Source organism: the organism of the source record quoted next, unplaced genomic scaffold, assembly GCF_019419815.1.
Source record: "Pyrus x bretschneideri cultivar Hongxiangsu unplaced genomic scaffold, Pyrus_bretschneideri_v1 Contig47, whole genome shotgun sequence".
Classification (NCBI taxonomy): domain Eukaryota; kingdom Viridiplantae; phylum Streptophyta; class Magnoliopsida; order Rosales; family Rosaceae; genus Pyrus; species Pyrus x bretschneideri.
Window position 1 is genome coordinate 3,160,844 of NW_025999784.1, and position 20,600 is coordinate 3,181,443.

At 36.6% G+C, this 20,600-nt stretch overlaps 1 protein-coding gene across 1 annotated transcript; it reads right to left on the reverse strand.

The window, feature by feature from the left end:
- Positions 1-10,787: 10,787 nt before the first annotated feature.
- On the reverse strand, positions 10,788-13,181 carry LOC103936899 (ricin B-like lectin EULS3). Its single transcript, XM_009346785.3, has 4 exons — positions 12,158-13,181; positions 11,934-12,056; positions 11,234-11,462; positions 10,788-11,061 (listed from the first exon to the last, which is right to left on the reverse strand). Coding segments are annotated over exons 1-4 (1,053 nt in total). The 5' UTR covers positions 12,857-13,181; the 3' UTR covers positions 10,788-11,059.
- Positions 13,182-20,600: the final 7,419 nt, after the last annotated feature.

Here is a 20,600-nt window from a genome sequence, read left to right on the forward strand (position 1 = left end):
AAATAGCTCGAAATGACACAAAAATCATCTCCAACCAAAGGCCAAGCCAAAGAGCTCGTGGGTCCCACTGGGCCAAAAATGGGAAATCAGGCTAACTGGCTAGCCCAATCTAGCCAACCAGCTAGCCCCGGGCCAGCTTAAAATTCAAATGCCAACGGCTAGCTGATGTCAGGTTACCGTTGGATTTGATTTTTTTTTTTCAGACAATTTTTTTTTAAAAAAAAAATTCTAATTTTTTTCCTATAACTACCTAAGCCATTAAACAACATTAACAACACAATCTCCACCCTAGTACTACTTGGGAGAGTTGTTCAAATTTAAACAACATGAAATTTAAACAACATCAAAAAAAAAAAAAACATTTAACAACATAAAACTTAAACACCTACTCTATGCTTCTTTTGACCCAAAGATGTGCAATAAGATCTTATTGTAGGTACTTGTTTGTGGCATGCGAACTTATCATCCTCTGGCACCTCATGTACTCATTTAAAGAGATATTACCAGTTCTTAGATCCAAAGCAAATTAGGCCTATTATATATTTTTGAACGAGCCCTCCTTGACCTATTTGGATCATCTTGGTTGTTATCAGACTCTCCATCAATATAGCCATCTCGCTCATCCTACACAATCATGTTGTGTGATATGATGCACGACATCATGATGGAGTTCAATTTATCTTGACTCCATCCTCTTGCCGGTTCCTTAATGATCTTCCACTGTACTTGTAGAATACCGAAAACTCTCTCAACATCTTTCCGGTATGCCTCTTGGTGTAAGGTAAACCACACTTGGGCGTCATCCACAAGGTTTCCAATTGCTTGGACAAGTGTCGCCCACTTCGGGTAGATGCCATCTGCCAAGTAATACCCCATATTGTACTAACGCCTGTTGATGTAGTAGTCAAGTTGAGATGATTTACCCTCCGTCAGGTTATTGAAGAAAGGTGAACGCCCAAGTATTGTAATGTCATTTCGGGATCTTGGAACTCCAAAGAAAGCATGCTAGATCCATGTGTTAAACGAGGCAACCGCCTTTAACACAATAGTTGACTTTTTCGATCTTCCTCTAAAACCTCCTTACCATCCGGTAGGATAGTTCTTCCACTGTCAATGCATACAATCTAATGACCCTATCATGCCTAGAAAGCCACGGTCTTCAGCTTTACGAATGAGCCGATCCAGATATGCTTGATTTGGTTCATGGAGGTACTCCTCTTTGTAAATTTGAACAATTGTGTGACAGAATTTAGCAAGATTATCAAGGCATGTAAACTTAGACATACCATATGTATCATCCATCGCATTAGCTGAGGAGGCATAGGCCATCATTCAGAGTGTAATAGTAACCTTTCAATGAGGTGAGAAACCAAGGCGGCTTGCTCTGTCTAGCTTATGTCGAAAGTATGGATTGACATGTTGGACATCATGAAGTAAACACTCAAAGACATGACGCCTCATCCGGAAAGTGACGTCTAAAATCCTCTTCGAAGTACATCGAGTTGGGGTTGAAGTAGTTGTTCATCAGAGTCTCATGTGCCATCTCTCTATTTCGTGGTTTGTAAGAACGACTAGCAACAGAGCCACCCCATTGAGGTTGTTCTTTAGTTGCCTCACACATCATGCCCCTAGCCATTTCTATCATATATGTTGTGTTGCGCCATGCTTCATCTTCTTCATCGGACTCTTCATCTTCTTGTCTCATATATGCCCATTTATCTTCCAATTCAAAATTAGATGAGGACTCCCGGTTGGAATGTGAAGAGGATCCAAAGTTGGAATTCATTGCAAATTTGAATTGAAAGAGATATTGGAGAGGGCAAAGATAAAGGTGTGTGAATTATACCTCAATATCCATCATATTTATGGACATTGGAAGCTGAAGATAAGAAGTGCCACACAGATAAGAATCCTATCTAAAATTTGCACAACCAATTACATCTCGACATGTGGCACTCGAAATCTATCCGAAAAATTATTGAGATTACATATCGATAAGAAATCTGGAGAGTTACTCACTTTAGAGACATGTGTTACTCAAAATCCTATCCGAAAAATTATTGAGATTACATCTCAAAAAATTATTGAGGTAGTTTAATTTAAGTAACCATATTAATTCAATTAAAACAATAAATTATGTTTGGCCTATGGCCCTTTGGCTCCCTTGGTTGGAGATGGTTTTTTGTCACAAGGCTATATTTGGTCTATGACCTTTTGACCCCCTCAGTTGGAGATGATAAGAAATGTGGCCTGACACTGTTAATTAAAATATTAATTTCTTGGAAAGCTATGGTGCTAAAGAGAGCCCTCGGTCCTCCTTCAATTGGAGATAGTTGGCCAAGACTCTCCGAAGCATATTCCAGGGATATCAGAGGAATATTTCTCAATAAATTTGCAGACTAGGTAACACTCTGCTAATAGGTTCAACGAACTTGGACGCTAGGGTTAACTCCTCAATTCTCTATAAATAGTCATGGCCAACCACCTTATTTTGGTAATCAGGATATACCATCACACTCTTATTACTTTCTATAATCTTTCTGACTTAGGCATTGAATGCCCTTTGGCTAACACCATGCTAGTGTTAGTCTAACTCCATTTGTCTACTTTCATTGTGTGTGTAGGTTTTCTTCAACTCATTTCAAGGCAGAAATTTGTTGGAGATGAAAAATTAAAGAGATAATAAAGTAATTTTTCTTTTTAAAATGATTGATAAGAAAATATTCAAAGTCTGTTTGTTAAATTAAAGTGTTGTTGGAGATGAAAAATTAAAGAGATTAATAAAGTAATTTTTTGGCATTGTTGACCCGCTAAACTAGCAAAAATTTAACAAAACTGTTAAAGATGTTCTAACGGACTATAACATCAACAACAATGCCAATGATATTAAGAAACCTCTCTGCCTACGTCCTTACCATGAAAAAGTTCATCATCTTAATTCTTACATAGCTTAACAAAAGTGATATAGTCATTTGGTTTTTCAGTTTTAAGTTTGAAAACTTTGTGTAAATCTAAACTAAAGAGATACATGATCGAGTCATGGACAATCATAAATTTAAAACTGAATAGTTGTCTAATTCGACTTTTAAGTATAAGGTCTTAAGGTCAACTTAAGTTGGATGATGATTTGATATGTAATTGTGATCCCACTATTTTAAAATGTTGCCACATAGCATCCTAAGTCCGGATTACAAGAATTCTTGCAAAGGCTAAATGGGAAAGCCATGGCCGTATGAGTCGTGTCTCTCAAGTCGGGAGGCCCAACTACAGCCCGAATGTGGTTAAATAGGTTAAGTTCATGTTGAAGATGGATTACTTGTATTGCAAGTTATGTGATACGTATATAAAATCTAAGAGCTCGTTTGGTAAGGTTCTATAACATAACTTTCTTGAAAAAAAAGCGAGATATATAATTTTGCATTTTCAAAATCTAGAATGAATTTGGTAATTTAATCAATGAAGATTTTCTAAAACCGAAAATCTTGAAATCATGTGTGGTAGCAACGTATGAAAATGGAATAAACAATATGAATGAAATGTTTTGAGGTCTTACCAAACTTTTTTTTTTTTTTTTTTTTGTTGCCCAAAAGCAATGACGGTTTTTGAAAAGGTGTGGTATTTGAGGTGTAGAGGTAACAGTGTTGGCAGGGATGTCGATTGTAGTAGTAGTTGTGGTTGTGGTGGCAGTTGTGGTGGTGGTAATGTCGGTGGTGGTGTGAGGTTAGTGTTTGTAGTGGTAGGTTGTGAAAGTCATTTTGTTCTCCACATGATAAAACGTGTATTGAAGGTTAAATAATGTCATTTTTAAAAACTAATGAGGGTTTTACAGGAAATTGAAAATATTCATTAAAAGTTCAACTCCGTTTTTTATGAAAGCATTTTTTATGAAAGCATCTTTAAAAACAACTTACATGCTCATTTTGAAAGTTGTTGTCAAGAGGCCGTTGTTTTTGAAATAAGGTGAATATTTTATTTTCCCCACACTTTTTTTACTTAAATATAATTGAAGCAATTTTTGGTAAAAAATAAAAATAAAAATAAGGGGCATTGATCTAGATGCTTAGTTTTCGATTTCTTAGACCGAACAACCAAGACTTTTTAGAGATTTAATTAAACTATTTTTTTTACAATTTTAATTAATTTACTAATTAATCTCAAATTACACAAATTGTCATTATAATTAATTTACTAATTAAATCCTTTATATAACAAATTCCTAAAATCTTGCAAAAGAAGATATTGTTAATTTATGTCCCCTTAATTCATTATATTTCAAAAGGAAAAAAAAAACTTCTATAATAACAAAAAAAAAAAAATGTTGAATTGTGGGTGTGTAACGCGATGGTTTTGTTAAAAATAAATAAATAAACTGTGATAGCTTACCAATGCTCCAAATAATAATACATACATGATATTACATTGTTGGTATGTTATTGGAACATTATATAATTTAAATTTGTGTACAAATTAGTATTTTGATATGTTATTTATTTTTTGTTTAGATATATGCCAAGCTACTGGTATGTTTATATTATCATAATTTTGGTGTGTAAAAACTTAACGGCAAGTTATGTGTAACACTAAAACCTATTGGTATGTTTCAAGCCAATATGGTTCATTTCAATTAAGCTAGGTACATTTCAATTTAGTAAGCATACATTTAATTCAGTATGATTCCGTTTTAATTTAGCATAGTTATGTTTCAATTTGAAAATAAATTGTGTTGGTACATGGTACATTTCAATTCAAACATACTTGAATTTCTAGAGACAAAATAAAGAATGAGAAATAACCATTAAGAACAATTGTGACAGCCCGTCCTGAATTATTTTTATCGATGGTGTGAAAAGACTAAATTGCCCTTGGACGTTAGTTGGTGTCGTGGGTGATATGTTTTGGTTGTGGTCCAATTTATGTTAAGTCCTAATTGTTTGGACCCAATTGGAACTAAATTTGTCCTAGTTTGTGGTTGGTTGTTTTGTTGCCAACTAGGACCCCACACACACACACACACCCAAACAACCCCATTGACCTTTCTCTCTCCTTCCCTCTCGGATTTCTTTCCATTTCGTACAATTGTACGGACAACTTCTCAAACCACTTGAGCATTCACGTATCAAGGCTTTGGAAGCCATCTTCGTGTTCCTTGGGAGCTTAGGAACATATCTATACCATTTTTAGAACGTGAATCCTTTGAAAACCCGAGAACCCAAGAATCTCAAATTTTGGGCATTGTTCATGCAGTCGTGATTGTGGAATTTTCAGTGAGTTTTAAGGTTCTAGGAAGCTTTAGGACGTCTTCACGAAGCTCGGGGAGTAATTTTGAAGTGTTTTGGACGTTGGGAAGCTCAAGTTGATCAAGTTGCAGAGGTTGCCAGAGTGTTTAAGGTTTCTCCGGTGAGATCTCATGGATTTCAAGGCTTGAAAGTGGTAAGAATGTGTTCTACTCGTTGTAAGCTTCATTTTGGTACAAATTTCATGAAATTTGGTTGAGAAATGGCTGAGATATCAAGTTTTGAAAATTTTCCAATTTCTGGTGACACAGACGGCGGCCGACGGTGGAGTGTGGCGATCCACCGAAGAAGAAAGGAGAATATTCCGTCAATTTTAACGGAATATTCCTAACGGCAATTAAGTTTCCGTCAGGGTTGGCTGTGCGTGGGGGCGCATCTGGCCGTGCCCTTGCCGGCGCGTGACAGCGCGTGGGTGGTCGGAAAATTTTTCTAAAAATATGGAGATGTTTGTGGTGTTGAGTATATGATGTTGATATATTTAAACACCCCATTTGAGCAATGTATGAGAAGTTATTAGCTAGTTTCATTTTTGTGCTTTAAATTAACGTTTATATAGTTGTTTCGCATATAGGTGAGACCTATCCTCAGGACGAACACAGTCAATCGAGGCTTGGGGGCTACAACCCTTCCACATACCAGTGAGTGGGCTTTTGGTTTTCCGTATATACCTATATACTTGAGATTTTTCCCAGAAAATCGATTTAAATGAAATTATAATTGAAATGCCATGCTTATTGATTTATGCTTAGACTATGAATTTGTATGATATGTGCATATTGTGATTTGACGCTGTGGATGCTCAGGTAAGTACCAGATGAGTTGTAGATTGTTTATGTAAATTGGTTAAATATGTGAGATATGTTGAGAGCTCATAAACCTGCACCTCAGTATTAGCGCTCCCGCCTGTGGTTAGGGCACAGTCCTTCACATGATGTTCACTTCCCGCACCATACGCTTACCTTGGATCCAAGTTAGGTGCACAGTCCTGTCGTACAGACCACAATAGGTGGTTCCGACTCGTAGGTGACCCGCGATTATTCGCACAGTCTTCACGTGATCGTAGCATTTGAGCGTATTTATTTACATCTAGTCCTGTCGTACAGACCACTTTAGGTGGTTCCGACTCGTGTGCAGGTATATTTGTTGAGATGTGGATTTCAGTCGTACATGTCACGTTAGGTGACTTCGGCTAAATGGATGAGCTTTAGATTCAGCCATATAGGTCACGTTAGATGACTCTAGCTGACATATCATTTACATTGATTTATATCACCTGGCTTACATATTTTTATGCTAAGATATTCGACATGGCATATTTTTGAATTCTGTTATTCTGAGCATGGTTCTGGTGTGTGTGTGTGTATATATATATATTCTATTTTCTGGAAAATTATACAGGTTTTATAGCGAGGGGTTATTATCTTTGGTAATTGAAAAGCTTTATTTTTGCCCACTCACACTTTCTGTTTTGCACCCCTTCAGGTTCTAGTTAGGAGTGCTTTGTGGTGGCTTGCGAGGAATTCACGGCAGCTCTGACAGATTATCACCATTGTATGGTCACCTTTGGCTGTTGTATAATTAGTATTTGTCCTGCTAGACTGCACTTAGGCTACTTATGCTCTGGTTGTGAATTCACACTTATTTCGTCTTGCACCTTAACTTATCTAGTGCTCTAGTTAGTTTGGTTTTTATTTATTCGCATTTCTTATATTATTATTGCTTGCGCACTGTGCACATGGCTACGTCATCCTCACGTGACGGCCAGCACGCCTTGATTTCGGTCGGGGTGTGTCAACAATAGTACAATAATGAAGAAAATGTTATAAACAATTTTTGTATAAAACAAAGTGACAAATAATTTAGATATGTTTAAAGTTCTTAAATATTTTAGATATATATTTGATTATTATATTTCATCAAATTAATCTCGACCCTCACTACATGTAGTTGAATTCTTAAACTGAGGAAGAGATGAGATTCCGTAAAAATAGCAATAAATTAATTAAAATTATTGAGTGCATTTTTGACATAAAAATGAATTTAAAATGAACTTGAAAAACAATTGAATTAAAAATATTCCTAAAATATAGGGTTTAATCAAAAGGGTATCACTATTTTGAAGTAACAAATGTTTAATGTAGAAAAGTTTAAAATGAGGCATCTCAAAAGTGTATAAAATCTAAGAACTCGTTTAATAATGTTTTATTAAATAACTTTTTTTTTTATTAATAAAAACGTGAAATATAATTTGGATTATTTGGTAGTTTAATCAATGAAGATTTTTTAAAACCGAAAATCTTGAAAACATTTTTAGTAGCAATGTAAAATGGAATACCAATATGAATAAAATGTTTTGAGGTCATGCCGGACTTTTTTTTTTCTTTGTTTTTTTTTAATTTTTATAGTAGAAGCGATGTCGGTTTTTCATCAATACACAAGAACAAAATTAGAGTTGCCACATCGATACATTCTACGTTGATCAAATAATTGGAGAATAGAAAATTTCTAGGTAGTCTTACTTCAATATTTGAAAAAATTACAAACTACTTTCGAAAGCGTAGCCAAATGTTCACTTGTTTACATTAACATTAAGTTGAAGGAATAAGAGTCAAAATCAATTTGATGAATAAAATGTCTTTGTATTAGGCTATCGGAATTAGCAAGTAAATAACTCAAAGTAAACACTAAAATAGAAAAAATCCGAGTTGCAGTAAATTCATTTCTGATTTTCTAGAGATAAAAGGGTCGTTTGTAACCATTTAATTATTTTTTTTTATGTTTTTATATGATAGAAATGAGAAATATAAAAGAGTGAAGGAAGGTGTTTTGATGATTAGGCAACAAAATTTGAAGGTCTAATCAGATAAATGACCCATGTGATCATAAGGTATTCGGAAGATAGTCTTTGTAAAAAAAATCGGATTTAAACCTCTCTGATGAAGTTTGTTAGGATTTATGCCCAAAACTTAAACTTTCATCGTTCCTCTGTTAGTAGCCTAAACGTGTAGCTTACATTTGAGGATAAGATGGTCATTTCATCCCTTTCATTCATCCATTCCATTTCATCACTTCCATGGTCTCCATTCAGAATGATGAAATTCTCATTTCATCCTTTGCCTCCATCGGAATGTGGAACCCAAAAAGCAATAAGATTCGTTCTACCAGCTTATTAACTAATTGGCTTCTTGCTTTCTTATTTGCTCTGCTTGGTTCTTTTTTGTTGCCTTCTTCCTTTTCAAAACCTAGACATAAACTCCTATACATCCACTATAATTGTCCCCACTCTAAGCCAACCCAACTAAGGAGAAGGCCGACTGGAAAAAAGGAAAAAAAAAAAAAAAAAAAAAAAAATTCAAGCAGAAGACCACACCAGGTGGTTACGAATAAACCATTTTCAAAACAGAAAAATCACATAAAGCAATCAAGATTGCAGCAATATCTTTGTATTTTGGTGCGACATCTCCATCCTCTTCTCTTAGCCATTGACGTCGCTTCTCAAACACGAACAAACCTTTGATTTCAATCGAATAATTCATGTTCGTGCTTTAGAATTGGGAGCGTCAATCGAATAATTCTGTTCGTGCTTTAGCAAATGCCATTAAGTTTAACTAGATCCAACTTTAGTCCACGTCCAGACCGATGTCTAGGTCCGAATTCTTACGAGTACACGAACACTCCATCCATCCTGTTTCGTTTTAGGCACCTTTTCTGGGATTCAATCATGCACAAATAGATGACGCTTGTAGCTGTAAGTGTAACCACACACAGCGACTAATTAGGGCTATTAAATTATGAATAAACAAGATTTCTTTGAGCTCGACTCTGGTTAAGTACGAGGCTTTTTACATGCATATCATATGACAGCAGAGCTCAAAGTCGGTCTTCCGTACGTTAGAGCAACTCCAGTCCATGCCCCATGGACTGGCACCAAGTGAAGAAAATGGACCGGCACCACATTTTTCTGCTCCAGCCCGTGCAATTGACTGGCACCCAGCCCGTGCCAGTCAACAGCCCAGCCCAAAATGGACAGACCCAGGAGCCGGTCTGTGTTGTTGGCGCGTGCAACACACGCGGTGCCCGGGGCGCGTAGCCGACAGGCTTTGCAGGCGCTGGGGCCCGCGTGCAGGTCCACTTGCTCTCATCCGGGTGAGGTCTACGTGGCCTCCTCAGAGCCGTTGGATTTCCAACTGTAAAAAAAATTTGAATTTCAATTTTAAATTGGACCGTCCGATCACAGATCAACGGTTCACGTTTATTTCACCAAAAAAAAAGGCCCAACGGTCAGAAATTTGACCGTTGGCCACGTGGCATCGTGTTGGCTGTTGGATTTGATTATTTTTCAAATCCAACGGTCCCGATTAATTACAACATTAAAATTTATTAAAAAATGTCAAAAATTTTTAAAAAAATACAGAAAAATTTTAAAAAATTAATTTTTTTTTCTATAAATACCTAACCCTCATCTTCCACCTTACACCACATTTCAATCTTAGCGGAAATCTATTCAAAAAATAGTACGTTCGGATAATGACACGTGGCGTGACGAGATTGGTTAAAAATCCTATCCGAAATTAAAACTATTTTTTTTTATTATTTTATAAAAAAATTATTTAATATTTTAAATGGACTGGGTGACAGCGCATTTTGTAGGGGTGGAGATCGTTTGTGCCAGCGCATTTTTAGACTAGGTGCCAGCACATTTTTTTTTTGGGTGGAGATGCTTTGGCCTATTACTGTTCATTGAGTCTGTTACTGTTCAATTAAGTGAATAAATGGGCTGGGTGCTGGCGCAAAGTGGATAGGGGTGGAGTTGCTCTTATCCCAATTCAAAAGACAGAATTAGGAGAAGCAGATCTCTGTATAATATTTTTCAGAAGCACCGTGTAACTAAGATAGATTTTCAAGTAAAACGGAAAACGAACACATCCCAGAGCATGGTTTCATCTAATGCAATTTTCTACTACATTGACTTCAAAAGGGAAAAGTATTCCCGAAGGATGATACACTCGAAAAGAATTCAAAGAAAAGACAGGCCCGACACTCAGCAATTGTAAGATCATCTTTCTTGATTCAACACCAGAACTTCTCATACCTTACAGAGTCTAAAACCATAAACATAAAAATTTACTAACCTAAATGGGTAAGCATCAAATTTCAATAACATCTCGAGTCCCGTATCTTCACTACCCATTTTCTGAAAATTTCAATGATCTGTCTGCATGAGTTCCTCGGAAACTATTTCAGTCACAAGACCTTGGTTGTGGTGGTTCAACCGAACCTTGGGAACCATTGGTTTAGGAGAGATTTAGGCAACCCAAGCACATGCACTTGGGCGGGCCTAAGGAACATTTGTTATAGTGTGATCCATAATCAAGTGCAATCGCACCTCAAGAATTCAATACTTATCTTTTACACGCTACATCAACCTATGCCTTTATGATTGGTACCTTGAGGTGTAACTAAAAGCATCCTAAGTAAACAAACAAGTAATAATGACAGCGAAAAAATTTAGGCATTGCAACAAGTTGTTCAAAAACAGTGGATAATTATTTTGATAGATTATAATACATAATCAACTCTTTGTTTTCGCTACGTATGAGCCACAGTTGTAGTAGTTGACACTTAATCATACATCAATAGTTTCACACATCATAAACATCAAACTCAAATCCCTCACCATGAGAACTAGGAGGAGTCTTCCAAACTTAATACCTTTTTAAGCACGCGATGCTGTAATAACTCATGGCAGCATTACTGCAAAAGGATCCTGCATTTAGCATCATTAAAAGGGAATGAAATTAGTTACTAGGAATCTTATGACTTAATGAGAGATGACAATACTTGGGAAAACTGTTAAGAAATCCAAAGGTGGAAGTAAGCATAATGAAAAAATTGCAAGGAAATTTCTTGGTTTTACGAGTTATATGTAGAAAACTTACAGTGAGGTACAATCTTCCATCTCTGGTTATCTCCTTTATTTTTATTCCACAGGACTATGGTAGTGCCATCATGAACACCCCCAGATTTCTTGTCACCATGAAAAGCATCCAAATTAAGGTGAATGTTATTAACCATCCTAACAGTTCTGAAACCGTCACCTAAGTCCGCACTCTCGGTCCACAGCATAGACTCATCAAGAACATCTGGATTATAAGGTCTCAGCTGCACCTGCAACATGAAACAAGACAGACTTAGTATTGATAGTTTAAAATTCATAGCATCTCTAGGCTCCACACCAAGCAATGAAAATTTTAGAATCCAAGAAATATAATTCGCATGTGCACAAGACTGGGGGCACTCTGATGAAACTTTTTCTTCCACTTATAAATTTCTTTTTTTTCATAGAAATTGGTACTTTTACAAGTCTAAAACACATAGCAAGGCAAACACCAATTAAAGACAAAAATGTTGGGCAGGAAAAACAAAAACTTAAAAGAGAAAGGCTTTGAAATTCTGAAGATTTCCCTCCACACAGTGTCCAAGTGGGGTATTCATGGTGACATATTAAACAACCGCTGGACCTTCAAAATTACTACTAGCAATGGCAAACAAAATACATGGAATCATAAAAAAAGGCGAAGCTTGACAAGTTTCAACAACATTCAACAAATTATAGAGTTTTGGAAACAAGAGTCATACAGGCTGAGTGGCTCCGATGGAATGCTTGAGGGCGCGGCCAGTGGCTTTGTTGATGAGAGCAAAGGAAGGGAAGCGCTCTTCGTCCTTCACTTGTGTGCTGTACTTCTCGTCTTTATACCACCGCTGCAATCAATCCAATCCAGAAATTAGCAAATCCAATCACATTCACACACAAGGAGAAATAATAAATCAAATGGAGGGGAGGAGAAAGAGAGACTAGTGACCTGGAAGTCATCGGTTGGTTGGTATCGGGCAAGAATGACCTTGCCCTCTCTGATGGTGAGAGATAAATTGGGGTCGGCCTTTGAGAAGATTCTGAAAGCGGGCTTGTTAGAGAGGTAAGAGTTGTGGGGAGAGGAAGAGGGCAAGTGAAAGGTGTGATGGGTTTCAGTTCCAAACTGAGGAGCAGGGGATTCATGGTGAACTTGATGAGCAACATGGTGCACGGTAACAGGCCGTGGGCTTGGAGTAGCTTGTGACGATGGGTAGTCGTAATTCTGTACTGGTGGCGCTGGTGGTTGGTGGTGGAGAAACCCTTGGGATTGGGAGGGTGGACTTGGAGGTGCATAACCATGGGAAGAGTGGGACACATGGCTCACACGGATCGGTGGTGGTCTATCTGCTTGGTGGTATGAATTTGGTGGTGGTTGATCTTCTCTGTAGCAGGAAGGTGGTGGTCGTGGATGTTGATCCTCTCCATAGTTGTAAGGTCTTGGAGGAGATGGAGGTTGATCCTCTCCATAGTAGTAAGGTCTTGGAGGGGGTGGAGGTTGATCCTCTCCATAGTGGTAAGGCCTTGGAGGAGGTGGCGGTGGATCAAAGGGAGACAGCGTAGTTCCCGGTGGCGGGTAACTCTGTCTTTCTTCATTGTCCCTCTGATCATGAAGACGGTGATGGTGGTTTCTTTGATTTGGGAATTCCATTGCTCAGTGCTCTGATTTTTTCTGTCGGTATTTTTTGTTGCGGACTTCTGTCTTTATGATACGCTTTGAGATTTTCAGCAGTGGCGAGTCAACAATATCATTATCATTAAGCTTCATTAAGATCAACTCTTGCTGCCTGGGCTATCCTCTTGCCAGCCCACTGCGCCAGCGCGGTCCATGTCAGTTCCCGCTTCCTCCTCTTCCGCTGGTCCATTACCTGACATGGCCCCAGCCCAGCGCCCCAGAACAGCGCCCCAGCTCTCTCAGCTCGGCACCTCTGAGCCGCGCCTGCGCCACTCCTCCTGACGTCAGCTCAGCCGACAGCTCCTCTACCTCTTGTGCTGACAACCCACATGCCGGCAGCCGTAGAACGGACCAGGATCATCTCCTAATCTAAGGATGAGATCCTTATGATCAAGGGATGTGAGCCGTTGGATGAAAATCCAACGGCTACAAACAGGGGTCACTTTAAAGTTATAATAATTATAACCGTTGAATTTTTATCTAACAGTCCACATCCCTTGGTCATGAAGATTATCATCCTTAGATTAGAAAAGGATCCTGAACCGCCGCAGAACTGAGATTATTCACTGTGTTCTTTACGTTCAACAGCTCGTAAGGAAAGATGGCAGAACTTGTTACTTTTGCTGCCGAGGGGAAGTTGACGATGGTGGCTTCACTTGCCAAACAAGAATTTTGAAACCTTTCATAAATTTTCCATCAAAACTTGTTAATTTCAGACTACTATCTTAAAGTATATTAATTTTCAACATTTCATGCATTAAATTCTTTTTGTCCCAATCTGGTACATAATTTTGGAACCTTTCATAAACTTTTCGTCAAAACTTATGTGATACCCATACAGATAATAACTAGACAAAATGTGTCAATCTGGCTCACGTAAATATTAAAAATTTTAAATAAATAAAAAAATTATTTTCTCCCCCAATTTCTCCACCATCGCATGTTCTCTCTTTTGCCCATGGGCCATTCTCAGCGGCGTCGCCTACCTCCACGGCGGCTCCACCGCCGGAAGATCATCCAATGCGATGTCAAACGCTTGAATCTTCTGATCAACGCGAGGAACTAGGTCAAGATCTCCGATTTCGGAGTGAGTCGGATTCTGGCTCAGACCATGGATCGGTTGCTGCAATCGAATTAGGGATCTAATTTTTGCTTATTGATATTAATTTCAAACACAAACTCAAACAAATTGAACTTTCTAAAAACCCCAAAAACCAAAATCGCGAGAAATGGGAGGAAGATATTGACCCAGAAACATGTACAGCTTGATGGAGTGGTCGACGGAATCGGAGGCAAGGCAGGTGGAGTTGGGGCTGAGAGCGAGAGCCATGGCCCATGACACCATTGCGGTGGGGTTAGCCAATTAGAATTAGTACTATTTTGGTACTAAGGTCTTTTTATAAAAAATGAATATAAAAAAAAGCTAAATTAAAAAAGGTATTTGATAAATACTTAAAAACAACTTATTTTTATAATTTTGGATGAAAAAACTAAAAACGTGAAGCAACAAAAATGAGCTTATTCTCACAACACATCAGAAATAATTTTTTTTAAAGCACAACAATACTAATCTAGCCTTAGGGAGGTCTAGGGGTAGAGGAAAGGAAAGAGTAGAGCTCTTCTTTCCTTATGAATTAAAAAGGTTGTGGCTCGCTTAATAAGAAAACTTTAGCTATTAATTATTGGTTTTTTAGCCAAAATGATATCTGGAATTTGCATAACACATTATTTTGGTCTTTAAGATTGAAAATTAATAGAAATGGTCCCTAAGATTGTCCATCATCCAGTATTTTGGTCATTTTATTAAAAACTCCGTTAAGTGTCCCAGAGCTCTTGGCCGGAAATTTGAACAATTTTCAAAGCTTCGTAACTTAATCGTTTCTTAACCAAATTCGACCCATAATATATCAAAATGAAGATAGGAAAGTGTAGAACAAGATTATACCATTTGGAAGCCTAATGGTTGCCAGAGATGGCCGAAAAATATTCTGAAAGGTGACTGGTCCACGAAAAAACTGAAAAACTCGCAAAAAACTGGGACGAAAGAAAATTGATGTATGAAAACCAAGAAAATTCAGGAAAGTAAATTAAGATTAACCTTTTATTTTTACTTTCGGCAAGAAAAGAAAGGGTAGCTTATGGAACTTAATTTATCAAATCAAATATTCTTAAAAGTTTCAAAGACTGAAAAACAGTGGTTTAAATCTCTTTTGTAAGGTGTTGTACATCACCAATGAGAGACTGCCTTTTCACATTCGCACACATCTCTTCACGTTTGATAAATTTCTAAATAAAAAATGTGAAGAACACAAGTGGTAGCTAGCTAACCTACGCTCTAATTCTATTAAAAAAGTTTATGTTTCTTTATAAAACTCAATGAAAATATGAGGAGTAGTTCAACTCATTCTAAACCATTGCAAGGTTTAGTCCATTACCTACGTGAGACTTTGACCTTCGCATTTTCACATAACCTATTAATGTGGCGGATTTGTAAGCAAGCACGTGAACAACATAAATTAGGTGGCATGAAGCATCTTTGGGCATTGAGATTTTGAAGGATCTAAAAAATATTAAAAAATTGGGTTTTTATCACAAATGATCCCTGAAATTGACCCTCACTATCGAGATGATCTCTGAAATAATAAATCAATCAATGTAGTCCTTGAAAATAGGTGTTGCAAATCAATGTGGTCATTCCGTCACAATTCTGTTAAAAATTCTGTTAAGTGCTGATGTGACACATAAATGGGTCCCATAAGATTTACGAGTTTTTATCATAAATGGTCCCTAAAATTGACCCACACCATCAAGATGGTCCTTAAAATTGAACCACACCATCAATATGGTTTTTGAAATTGAAAATCAATTAATGTAGTGCTTGAAAATAGGTGTCGCAAATCAATACGATCCTTCCGCCACAATTTTGTAAAAAATTTTGTTATGTGCTGATATGAGTTTAATAATTAATTAAAAAAGTTGTCTAAATACTTGATAGGGATTTTACCAAAAATGCAAATGGGTTAAAAACTCCTATATTACTTGCAAGAATGACAAGGATATTGTAGTATAAACGGTTCTCGAAAGGTCGTTCTCCATAGGGATTATTAAATAAATCGAAGCAAATATTATTAAGAATAAAAGGAATGAAAACACCTTAAAGTAGAAAATCTCCAAGAACCCTAGCAATTACTCTCTGTCTCCAAAGTTGCATAAAAGAAAGCGTAGAGAAAAATTGTGGACGGCAAAGCAATATATGTTGCTATGCCATTGCACAAACCCTAAAATGTAGTCTTTTGTTCCAACTAGGAAACCAAATAATAAATAAAATATCTTAGAAAATAAAGTAGGAGAATCTGCCAAGTACTTGTCCAACCACGTTTTAGCCTCATATATCATCCAAATCCGGCCCATAATACCTTGTTTTGAAGATCAGGACGTTCGGAACACATCTCCAGAAGGACACAAACCCATCTGAGGTCATCTTGGGCTCCAAAAATGCAATTCAAGCCCAAAACGTCATTATTCCAGCACCGCGCATTGCTCCTTTATTTTATTGCCAAAAAATCATCGCTTGGTAGAAAAATATGATATTTTGATACGATCAAGCTAACTAACTCACGAACGTCCTCCAACATTCATTTGGCCATGTTTTGCTCCAGAGGAAGTCGAATGTCCTATGTTGAAAATATAAATCAAAGTATCAAAATTCCACCAAAATAATTACCAAAACATACTAAGAATAGGGTAAAATATATAATATGAAATTGACTCATCAATACCTTTATGCACAATGAAATTTTGTTTTTCTAATAGCAGGGCCTCAAAGGCACAAGGCTTAACTAAGGCCTAAGAAGGAGTGTGGAAATAGTTTTCAACCAATAATGGACGCACCTCAATTATAACCTTATTATTTCAAGGCAGACCTCGTCATTATTTGCATCACTAGACCATCAGGGAAGCGCCGAACAAGCTCTCCAAGATTAAGATTGTAAGGATGTTGATCGCCTAAATGTTAACAGTGATGTCCCAGAAGTTGTTGCCAATGGGCCAAGCTGTCACCAAAGGTGATCTCGATCCAGGTTCAATTTGGTGAAGGGTGTCGAAGTATGTAAAGATGGGTGTATTGAGATTTTTTTTTTTAAGAGAATAAAGAGTGAATGAGGTATAAAAATGTGGGTTGAGATCAGAGGTGATGTAGGACTGGGTTTTTGGGTTGACAATTTTTTTTATTAACTATTAAATTACTAAGCTTATTTGGTATTTTTTTTTAAATTTAATTAGACTTGTGTGACCTATTTATATGTAAAATCAGCACATAACATAATTTTTGACAGAATTGTGATGAAATGACTACATTAATTTGAGACACTTACTTGCAGGACTACATTGATCAATTTTCAATTTCAAGGACTATTTTGATGTTGTGGGTCAATTTCAAGGACCATTTTGATGTCGTGGGTTAATTTCAAGGACCATTTGTGAGAAAAAAGAATTTATGGGGCCCATTTATGTGCCACATCAGCACTTAACAGATTTTTTAACAGAGTTTTGACTGAAGTACCACATTGATTTGCAACACCTATTTTCAGGAACTACATTGATTGATTTTCAATTTCAATGACCATCTTGTTGGTGATGGTCAATTTCAGAGACCATTTGTGATAAAAAACCTAAAATATTTTATGGAGTGTTTTTTTTTATTTTTTTAATTTTTAATTTTATGAAAACTGGTATGGCATTAACCAGGGCAAAAGCCAAAATATTGCAAGGATAGCCCAAACAGAGGCTAACAGAAGAGCAGGAACAAACTACTTCTCAAAAGGAAAACGGGTGAAGATGGGAACACATATATAGACGGCGCACCAAATGCAAAACCGTCATCCATAAACACCCAACAAAATATATCAACAAGGAGGGCATGACAATCCATCTTTATCCAATATATGAACGAGCGAGGATGGGGGTCTATTGACCCAAATTCCGTTGCTCATCTCTGCATTTTTAGGTGACACCATAAAATCAGCAGCCGAGTTGGTTGACCGGGGAGTCCATGACCATGGGCAAGAGTCAAACCATTCCTTAGCATTCAAATTTTTCCTTAGAGTAGGAAGAACTTCCCAGCTGCCGTTCTCAATAGAACTTTGAAGACACAATATTGTATTTGTAGAATCAGATTCTAGCACAATGTCATTCAAGCCTTGTTGCTTCGCAAGCCAACAACCTTTGTATGCAGCAATAGCCTCAGCCACATTAATATTAGGAGCTCTAAAAGAAGACCTGCTAGCTGCCACAAACTTTCCTTCAGCGTCTCTTATTACAATTCCTGCATATGCCCGTTTAGTTCTTTCGTTCCAGCTTGCATCAACATTAACTTTAAATGAGGAATGCTCAAGAGGAGACCAACCTTATATTTGTGTCTCAATATTTTGGTTCTGAAGGCTCTCCATTTGGTTTCTTTTCCTAGCTTCCTGAAACGTTTTGTAAGCACAAGATATCGCTTGTATAACCTGCAAAGTTGAAATGACTTTATGATTGAAAATTATCATGCCTGAATTTTGGCTGAAAAAATCTTAGGGGTTGATGTTTGATTTCTTAAAGCCTAAAAACGTTATAAAGTCTCTTTAATTCATTGAAATCCTTCGTTTTATATACTTTAAAATCCAATCATAATTGAAATTTTTTTTTTACGAACTACTTTAAAATCTTAGAATGACTACACTCATATTTCTACAGAGATTTATTAACTCTTTTCAAATTTTGATTAAATACACGTTGACTTTAATGGATTCATTTAAAATCTTAATTGAATACACATGGATTTGTAAACTCTTTTAAACTCCTAATTGTATACATCCCTTATTTTAGAAATAAAAATTGAGAATCAAAATATCCATTTTTACTTAGTATTACAGTATAGTGATATTGATTTATAAGTGAGAGTTTTTAGGTTTAAATCTCAATTAAATAGTGAATTTGTACGCAATTTATTTCCACACCCCTTCACTCTATAGATATATCATTGTATAACAAACAAAAACTAGAGGTACCATTTGATAACCATTTCAATTTTCATTTTCCAATTTTTAGTTTACATTTCTTTGAGCAATCAAAATAGCACTAACCAAGTTTTCAATAACAAAAATGAAAATTGAAGTTAAAATGACCGTTAAAAATAGCTTTTAGTTTTAATAAACAGTTATCATACAAGTTTTCAATTAAAAATTAAATAAAACATGAATTGAAAATTGAAAAATGAAATGGTTATTAAACAACCAGTTGAAAAAGTAGCTTTCATTTTTCGGATTCCAGTTATTAACTTTCATTTTCAATTTTTACTTTTTGTTTTCAAAGTGAAAATAAAATAGTTATCAAACCAACCAAGCCAACCAGCTGTAGCTTTCTAGAGGGAGAAGGGAAAAAGAACAGGGCCTAGGGAGGCAGTATTCCCCCTGCCAGAATATGAGCTATGCGTTAACTTTCTTTAGACTATGTTTGGGTGAGAGACTTTCAATTCCAAGTGACTGAGACCAAGTTATTAAAAGTTTGACTACAAATGTTAGATAGAGGGGATTATGAATGCCTTACATTAGAATTACAAAGGCATGTGAATGGGATTTGCAATCCCTAATTAGAAGGTGTCATTTGCAAATTCATCTTACTTGCCTTTGTTCAACCCATGGAGTGCATTCCTACTCCCATTATCTAATATTTTGTAGACCATTTAGTGTAAAGTATCGATTGTACAAAAACATATTTTGTTGTCCATTTCTTAATAAGTTTGGCCTCAATCATTTGGAACTCCCCTACCCACCAATCATAAATGAACATTGAAACCGAAGAGATTATCAAGCGATCCTTTATTAAAGTGGTGGTAGCGGCTGTGGAGTAAAAAATAATCAAGAAAATTATGGAGGTGACACGTGGACTTTTAGATGAAAAGGACAAAATTACCCTTGAGACACACTGGGATTCCCATGCGCATGCAACAGACAATAACGGCTCAATCAAGGAAGAGTCAAAGGAGATCAAAATGGTATTTATTCAAATCTCTCTCATCACTCCTCATCAAATCCTTATTCAAAAGGTAACTCCCAAGTTTCCTATTTAATTTAGGATTAATTGCCATGTTAACTGCAAAATATTATTTCACATAATATCTTGCAATTCACACAATTTCACCATATATGGCTAGTCACTATTCTCTAAATAGGGCCAACCACTCCCTTATAAATAGCCCTATTCTCAGACTAAAAAGCAGTGCCATTTGTTACCCACAAACTCCAAAACACATTATTTTTAGAATTCTAACTTTGGCATCGAAGATTTTTCGGCCAAAACCCCCCATTCATCGTGGGCGTGTGAGGCTTTTGGCCTTAATCTTATGTGTTATTATTTTGTAGGTGCATTTTCGTCAAAGGAGAAGACGGCGGAAATTTGCATCCACAAATTGGTGTTTTCATTGAGAGTCTTGATTCACACACTCGAAGAAAACTCTTGCATTCAAGGTTTCTCATTTCTCGTTCATTCGTAGATTTTTCGTACGTTCTTATACCTAGAATTTTTTATAAAGTTCTTTGAATAAACGTAAAAGAAAAGTACAGTGATTAGAAATTCAGAAACCACAACGAACTGAACTTCCTACATTCAAGGATTTAGACCAAGTGATGGAGATCAAGGCATGGCCTTACCATGACGATTCACGAGGCTCAACATGACAATG

Bases quoted from the DNA above. Each gene is read 5' to 3' on its own strand.
- LOC103936899 (XM_009346785.3), bottom strand. From the start codon at position 12,856: ATGGAATTCCCAAATCAAAGAAACCACCATCACCGTCTTCATGATCAG. The intron at 12,057-12,157 runs GTCACTAGTCTC...GATTGATTGCAG, and splicing joins AACCAACCGATGACTTCCAG to CGGTGGTATAAAGACGAGAA. The intron at 11,463-11,933 runs GTATGACTCTTG...TTCATGTTGCAG, and splicing joins CCATCGGAGCCACTCAGCCT to GTGCAGCTGAGACCTTATAA.